The 8,735-nt window shown below is 43.5% G+C and overlaps 1 protein-coding gene across 2 annotated transcripts in view; it reads right to left on the reverse strand.

The window, feature by feature from the left end:
* Positions 1-1,469: 1,469 nt before the first annotated feature.
* The window catches only part of gabrb2a (gamma-aminobutyric acid type A receptor subunit beta2a), a gene marked incomplete at both ends in the record, with an annotated part of 30,787 nt that continues 23,521 nt past the window's right edge, over positions 1,470-8,735 (reverse strand). Inside the window, 5 exons of one of the 2 annotated variants that reach the window (XM_080840042.1) lie at positions 1,470-1,817; positions 3,879-4,019; positions 4,616-4,860; positions 7,492-7,644; positions 8,174-8,311. In XM_080840042.1, coding sequence (XP_080696168.1) covers positions 1,470-1,817; positions 3,879-4,019; positions 4,616-4,860; positions 7,492-7,644; positions 8,174-8,311 — 1,025 coding nt within the window. The remainder of the gene's footprint in view (positions 1,818-3,878; positions 4,020-4,615; positions 4,861-7,491; positions 7,645-8,173; positions 8,312-8,735) is intronic. The other variant, XM_080840043.1, reaches the window with a different exon arrangement.

An 8,735-nucleotide genomic window follows, 5' to 3' on the forward strand; every position in this document is an offset into this window, starting at 1 on the left:
TACTGTACTTTGTTCCCTTTGTAACCCAAAGAAACCAACATTTAGAAACCTAATACACCAAAAAATACCTTTAAATAATGATTAATTACATCAACATTTGAGAATACCTATATAATTATAAAATTGTGATTTTTTTTCTTTTTTTTTTTAAAACATCATCTACGGTTATGAAACTGAAATCTATCGATTATGACAATGGTTTACAGTTGATACCGACACACCTTCCTGGCCTGTGCTTGGCAATGTCAAAGGCCGAAAAAACAATCCCAGCATGTCTGGTCCCAGCTGTGCGTAGCACGTTTGAAAGATGGTACACTTGAAAAGATGAAAGGAGAGCCCTGGCAGGGCCTCAGCTGCACACCATACACTGGGTTTTGTTTTTTTTTTGTACAGAAGAGAGGTGTGGACTGCAGCGATTCAAATCATTGCGATGGCCAAAAAAAGGGACAAAGCTCTGGAGAAGGCTGACTGGACCAAAAGTCCAAATGCTGCGAGAGACGGGTGGGAGAGGTACCAATCTGAAGTCAGGGCAGTGATTTATTGTTATGGTCAGAATCCCCATAATTCCCATGTCAAGCTTGATGTCTCCTGTTCCGGTACAAGCACCATAGAGAGTCATGTGGCCTATGGCGAAGAGTTCTTCTCATCAGTCGCTTAACATGTCACCCCGCTAAAACCAAAGATTTTCAGACTCTGACCCTGGTTGTCATTGGTTTTTCTTAGGCAGTGGTCTGCATGGAATCCAAACAACTCATATGAAAGAATAACACTTTTTTTTTCAAAACTAGTTAAAATTAAGAATGCATTGTGCTCCATCTCATTAACCGAGATTTAAATGATATCAAACCGAAGCATGCTTTTCAAAAAGATGTTTGATATATAGCGACTATAGGGGGAAAAAAAGGCTTTTAAGGAGGACCCCTTTTAAAAATCAGCTATTAACCTTTCCTGGATGCAGTTGGCTTGGCTACGAAGTAAATAGGTATAGTAAACTGAAAAACAAAGTCTTAAAAGTATATGCAAACACAAGCATAAATATTTGAACCACAGAATATGCTACGAATGACAAATATACGTGATAAACTGGAGCTCTGGAACAGGCGTCGCAATATCGCATGTCTTAAAAATCTTGCTTTTCCACACTATCCACACGCTCTGTCAGTCATTCCAGCATTCACAGAATAAATTCAGTTAATCCAAACTCCTGATGTCAGATTCTTTCTCCAAAGTGTCTTTTTCTTCCATCTTCACTGTTGTTTCCATTGTTTTAATTTCTCACAATTATTGTCATCTTTTTGAAAAAAAAATCAATAAGCAAAAAACGGGGAAAAAGAAAAAGAAGAAATCAGTGCACTGTTCCTTTTCGTTTGCCTTTCCTTGCATCCCCACACAACAAACACACACGCACACACACACACACATACACACAATTCCTCAGTTCAGCCCCACTGCTAATGCCTTGTCTTCTTTTAATGGACGTAATAGAGCCAGTAGACCACATTGAAGAAAGAGAACACGGTGGGGAAGATCATCCGAGACCACTTGTCGATGGAGTTGACGTCGGCCAGGTCAGGGATGTTAACCTTGAGCTGCGAAGCCCGTCGGCGCAGGCGGCTCTTCTTGGTGGCGTGGCGCTCCAGAGCGCTGTGGCCGTAGTTCTGGCGGGCCATGGCAGCGCGGCGGTACTGCAGGGTGGTGCTGTCGTACGCCAGCATGGTGCTGCGCGGGTCCCCGCCCAAGGCACGGGACAGGTCGGAAGACACCATCTCGTTCTTCATCTCCAGGGTGCCCAGCAGGATGTTATCGTCCGGGTTCATCTATAGAGGAATAGAGCGAGAGAGAGGTGGAAATGGACAAAAAGAGAGAGAGCGACATAGCAGGACAGAAATAGAGAGGCAGGGAGAGAGAGTGACAAGGGGAGATGGAAAGAAAGAGATGCAATGAAAGAACAAGAGAGAGAGAGAGGAAGAGAGAGAAACAAAGAGAGAGAGAGGAAGATAGAGACAGAGAGAGAGAGAGAGTGGAAGAGAGAGAGAGAAAGAAAGAGAGAGGGAGAGAGAGACAGAGATGAAGAGAGAGAAACAGAGGCAGAGTGTACAGTGGGTGTTTTGTAGGATGGGCCTTTCGTGGCAAAATTAGTCATCGCCTCTGGACTGATGTGTTTATGAAAGTGATTTTTCGGTTTTGCACTTTGCATTCACTTTTCATTTCACTAACAGACTGTTCAGGAAATATCTGTGCAGTGTATGTAGTCTACAGTTCATACACTCAGACTGTCAGACATGTGATTACAAGTTAAATGTTGCTATTACTATTGGCTTCTATTAGTAATAGTAGAGACACAGCATATAAAGTGTATATATTAGGGCTGAACGATTACTGCACACACCAAGTTAATTTCCTCTATATGTGAATATACTTGGCCATGAAAATAATTCAGATTCTGATTCTGATTAAATCGCGATATGGTAAAACGCAATATTCTACGCGTCCGCGATTACAACGTGGTCTAAAAAAAAATATATATATATATATGAAAAGATGGTAAATTTTGCACACAGTGTTTAGAAAGTGCATGCCTAGTGTTTATACGTACAATGACTTTGTTTAAATGCACAGTGGGAAAGCCACCGATTTGTTGTTCTTGTTTCTGTAATGAGCAGTTAAAGAAAATGTAAAATGTGAGAAAGAATATTTTACACTAAATGTATCTAATATTGTGTAGGTCATATTTGAATCATTCATTACGTTTTGTTGGGGGAAAAAAAGAGGATAAAAAAAAAAATCGCATATTAAATCGCAATATTTGGGGGGGGGAATCGCAATTAGATAATTTTCCCAAATCGTTCAGCCCTAATATATATATATACATATATATATATAGTGTTAAGATAACTAAAGTGCAAGACTCTGAGGATTTACGATGAATACGTTAAACACACACATACTTCGTAGACTGTATGACGTTGTCAGCTACATCATTAATAACCAATTGCAAACCCAGCAAAATTAAACAATTCAATGGAAAAAAAGTCATAACTCATTTCAGAATTTCAACCATGGTCTTGGTTAAAATTCTTTCTGCATGTAAATAGCCAGGTAAATAAAGGCAAATAAAAAGGACAGAACGAAATCATGAGGAGCGGAAAAAACTGGAGATCAACAGTGACGAGCCGCTAAGCTGAGATGGAGGAGAGGTTCAAGGTGAGGAACAGGAGGGAGGAATAAAACAGTACAGGAGTACAGGCTTCTACTCTCCTGCCAGTGATGCTAGAACAACCACAGACCCTCACAACATCATGCAGTCTGCTGGCTCACACTCAGTAGCTTGCTATCTCTTTTGCTTGAAGCACTTGGCTAGACTAAGTAGGACCATCTACCTCATCCAATCACAGGGCAAGTATCAAGGTAAATTTCTGTTTCATAGGCTAGCTACATTACACTTGAACACTTGACACTGGTGGGAAAAAAAGAAAGAAATTAGCATGTGTCCTCTTCAAGCCTACGTGGCCGCCATGGAGTAAGATAACCAAGAGGAAAAAAAATAATATCATCTAGAGGCTCTAGACTGTTAACACTAAGCTGGCAGACAGGGTCGGAGGGAGACTAGAGTCAGGTGCAAACCGTGATCAAAGCAAGGAAAGGACAGAATGGTGAAAAAACAATGATGGTAGCCATCGTCAAATTCAAAGGAATAAAAGGAAATTCATTCATTCCAAAAAAGGGAAAAAAAGGAGGGGGTTGGGAAAGAAAACCAAAAAATAGCGTTGCACTTTTTTTTATTTGCTTCGGACTGGGTATTGATGCAGATCCATCACATAGTCCTTCTTTTCTGTTGCTGTTTTTTTTTTTTTTACTTCCAGCCAGGGGATAAGTACCTTATTTCTTTGCTCGCCTAGTCCTAATGCCGCGTCCTCTGCAAAGATCGGATCCCACATCGAGTCATATGCGTCAATTTCCCTCTGTTTCATTCGGGCATACAGAGCATCGTCTCTCTGAACTACATTTCCCATCAACCACTGCAAGCACACAAAATCATCAGGGTTACTTCGAAAACGGGAGCTTGCAACACTCAGAGAAAGAGAGAGAGAGAAGAGAGAAAAGGATTTGGCACATCTAACTTATAAAACTAAATAAGATTATGACGGGAGGCGGTTCAATCGCTGCCAGCCATGTTGCTTTTTTTTCCTGTTTCTCTTTTTCCTTTTTTGGTTTTTCACTCTCTGTGATAGCTTGCCCTTGGAAAGAGACTGTAAGAGTAGGCCCAATGTACCGTACAGCTCAGTAAATGAATGGTCGACTTTCCACCACCATTCATATGGCAAAATTGGTATCATGTCAGAATACATTTCCATTCCACAGTGGTTGCTTTACTGAACCAGAGGTACTGTGGAAATAACATTAAAAAAAGAATAGAGCCAGGAGTGTATCCAATGCTGTGGAGCCACCATCAAGAGCCTGCAACCTGGAAATGAAACTGTTACCTTTAAATGACAGTTTTAAGAAATTATCTAGAAGAGTATCTGGGTTTTATCATGTGCATGTGAGTGTTTGCACAAGTGTGTGTGTGTGTGCTTGCATGCCTGCGTGTGCATGTGACAAACAGAGGCAGTACCTTGTTGGGGTCAGATCTCATCTTCTCGTTGTTGGCTATGGCAGCTTTTTCAGCCGCCTTCTTCTGTCGCTGGGGCCCCCGCCCAAAGAAGATGTAGTTGACGAAGGCGTACTCCAGCAGGGCCAGGAAGACGAACACGAAGCAGCCCATCAGGTACATGTCAATGGCCTTCACATAGGGGATCTTAGGCAGGGTCTCCCTCAGATGTGTGTTGATAGTTGTCATGGTGAGCACCGTGGTGATACCTGGACACAAATAACACCAACCGTCAATAAAATCACCATCATCGTGTCCAGCCTACACCGCTCATATTCTGAGACAGTCCGGACTTCTCTGAATTAAATCCTGCAGCGAACCGACAAACTGGAGGTCGTCCAGTTCAAACAGTGGCTGTCCCCTGAAATTGTGCAGACCAGAGAAAGCCTTTGTGTGCATTTAAACAGCCTAGAATAAATGCAATTTGTTCGAGTGACTATTACATTTCCATGCTTTATTATAAATATATTAAGGTCCTCATAGACCACTGAACATAATCCGCTTATCAACGTTTCTCTCTGTTAACATCCCTGCTTCAGCTGGACGAGCATTGTGCATTGCTACACACAAACATGTCATTTGGGGTTTATGCCTCTGTACAAATCACAGTGTTAAAACAAATATTAGGATAGTGTACAAATCTTTAGTCACGATCACCGGTCTCAGTTTCTTTCCATGTTCATCTTTGCTTTTTTTGTTGTTGTCGTCATCATTGTTGTTGTAACCGCGGTGGTCTCCAACCATGCAGTATTAGTCACAGCACAATTCACCTGCCTTTCGCACGATTTTATTTATTTATTTATTTATTCCCTTCAAGTTTCCCCCACTGTGTTTATTTTTCCTAGTCATCTGCATGCGCAATCTGTATTTGGTCAAATTCACACGTATTATATATAACCACAGTCGTGCACACATGCTCTTTGGCGTCTGATCGCCTTCAATGCCATTAGTCACTGGCTCTGTTGCTCACTACTGTGCAATAGACTTGGCCGTGACCGGACCGCGACTGGGCCATGAGTGGCCCCTGACAGGCTGAATGTGCTGGTGTTGTTTTTTAAAGCAAAACCCAGCCCCGTGCAGAGAGAGCAGAGGATGCTATGCAACACTCTCTTAGGCAGATGGCTTCACAGAGAGAGAGTGAAAGAGGGAGGAAAAGACCGAGAGAGAAAGAGAGTAAGATTTAGAGTATGACAGAGAGGGTAGGGGAGAGAGGGGAGAGAGAGGGGGAGAGAGAGAAGCAGAGATGTGAACAGAAATGAGAGAAGGAGTACTTAGGCTGGAGGAATAGACAGAGAGAGAAAGAGAGTAAGATTTAGAGTATGACAGAGAGGGTAAGGAAGAGAGGGGAGAGAGAGGGGGAGAGAGAGAGAAGCAGAGATATGAACAGAAATGAGAGAAGGAGTACTTAGGCTGGAGGAATAGACAGAGAGAGAAAGAGAGCAAGATTGTGAGTATGACAAGAGGACGGGTGAGAGAAGAGAGAGAGAGAGAGAGGAAGAGAGATGAACAGAAATGAGAAAGGGAGTACTTAGGCTGGAGGAATAGACAGAGAGAGAAAGAGAGCAAGATTTTGAGTATGACAGAGAGGGCTGGTGAGAGAAGAGAGATGAACAGAAATGAGAGAGGGATTGCTCGTTAAAAGGAGGGGAAAATGGACCACGCAAGACGAAGGAGCACGAAAACCCATGATTAAGCTGGGGGAAGGAAAAAAATGACATACAGAGATGAAGAAAGACACAAAACGGTGCCACCGGAATGGGGAGACATAAAGACAGGTAGAGACAATGTAAACAAAGAGGAGGGGAAAAAAAGGATATATAGGTGGAAGGGGTGCAGAGAGATGGAATGAGGGATAGAGTGACGGAGACACACGACTCAATCTCCAACACCCTCATTAGTCACCCACTTTATCTTCCTTTCAGGTGAATTAGAGTCAGAGAAGCTGCCTGGCCCTTATGGCAGGAGCGGAGCCCCATTAGGCGGGCGAAACAAATCAGCCGCTGGCATCTGGGGTTGAGTTTGTCAGGGAAACCAGCAGCGATACATCACTGCGGATCAGCCGTGTCTCCCCGCTCGCCCAAACAAGATTGGAGGAGGCAGTGTTTGTCAGGCTGGTCCCACTTTGTCGCGGAGGAGCCGCAGACAGGGAACGCCATTAGGACGAAGAAACCCCAGCTAGTCTGTCTGTCTGCCTGGGTCGCCGGGAGGGGTATGTCCTCACGTAACAGCACTTTGCATTGATTATGTGAGTGACAGTCACACGGCCCAATTAGGGAGCATTCTGCCCGCTCCAATCTCAGCATGTTCCGGGTCCTTAAGGCCTTGATGAGACATCCCCTCTCCAGAGTGATGTCAGAACGGATCCCAACTGGCAGCCGGATCTGGGCCGGTTTTGGCCCTTGTCTGGTGATCATTGTTGGATCCGCTCTGTTGCTTGCAGCTAGCTAGGATATGTTAGGTCACTAAGCTAACCATTCTGTCTTGTTTCTGCTTTGTTGCTTCAGAGCTACTGGTTGCTGCACTTACACAAATAAACACCACCAAGCTAGTCGTGTACTAGTAAAAGTCTGAATGCACATTTGAATTTGAAATGATCTTGCATAGGCAAGATAGATAGGATAAAAATAGAGATAAATAGGACAACAATAGAGATAGATAGGACAACTGTATATTTATATAATTATATTTTAACGAGTAAAAGCCTTAAGTTTAAAGGTCTCATCTCTCTCAACTTGGAAAACCCTCGTCCGTGACCCCAAGTCGTGTCTATTGTCATGAGGTGTAGTGGTCACATCTTTCTACACAAAACCAAATTTCCAAAGCCTGGCGCACAAGCCCACCTAAGGCCACTCTGGCAGCCGAGGCGTCGTAGTTGATCCAGAAGGAGACCCAGGACAGGATGGTAATGAGGATGGAGGGCATGTACGTCTGCAGGATGAAGTAGCCGATGTTCCTCTTCAGCTTGAAACTTAGCGACAGGCGAGGGTAGGAGCCTGTGCAGACAAAAGTGGACAAAATTAGCAGTTAAGAGTTCTTCATGAAGTTACAGTAAGACAGCTAACATCTAAGAACTTAGACATAATTATTATGTGTCTCCTTAAACAGCTTTATTGTTTATTACAGTGTTGGATTTTGTCTGTTTGTATAAAAAGTATACGTATATGAGAAATGCATAAATCACATTGTGTATTTCATGCATTCAAAGACACTGTCTGCACGATTCAAGGTAAACAAATGTTAAATAAAACTAATCAAGTCACCAAATGAGGAAGAGCAATAAATGCAATGATATCCTAGATACTAACTTGACTTAACAATGTTAATGTTAATGTAGCATACAGCATAACAGCGTGATTTGCTTCAGTGGTGATAAGCAAAGGCAATGGAAGACAAAGTCCATTCATTCTACTTTTACTGTATGAGCCATTCATTATTCATAGCTGTGGGTCCACTATGCTGGTTGCTGAGGGGGATGCTGTGGAGAGGAAGAGAGAGAGAAACAGGAAACCCCCCCAACCGTACCTGTGGAGAACACCACGTTCTTGGAGTCGAGCTTGTAGTCCACGATGGAGAACTGTGGCAGCTCGATCCGCTCCACTCCAGATACGGCGCCGTCCCCGCCCCTCCAGTAGAACTCGATGTCGTCCGTGGTGTAGCCATCTGTCGGCGAACCAGACACAACAGGCCCGTCAACGTTCTCCGTTCACATATGGGGGGGACACGCTGTAGAGACCAGGGTCTCTCGGGAGGGGGTAATGGTACCGAGGCTCCCTGAGAGCTCGTATCTACCTAGCGTATCGCACAGCCTGAGCACGGGATGACATAACATCTTAAATGTCAAAAGCAGGACAATGAATATTGATGAGAGAAACACAGGAATTAAAAAGTAATGGGAGTTTTCTTCCCCCATGCCAATGCAACAACACAAGCAAACATTCTATAGCAGAGCGAGTCGCCAGGGAGGAAGAGAGCGGAGAGTGGTGTGTGTGTGTGTGTGTGTGTGTGTGTGTGTGTGTGTGTGTGTGTGTGTGTGTGTTTTTGTTTGTGTGTGTGTGTGTGTGTGTGTGTGTGTGCGCCAGTGTGT

This window comes from Sprattus sprattus (assembly GCF_963457725.1).
Source record: "Sprattus sprattus genome assembly, chromosome: 6".
NCBI classification, from domain to species: Eukaryota; Metazoa; Chordata; class Actinopteri; order Clupeiformes; family Clupeidae; genus Sprattus; species Sprattus sprattus.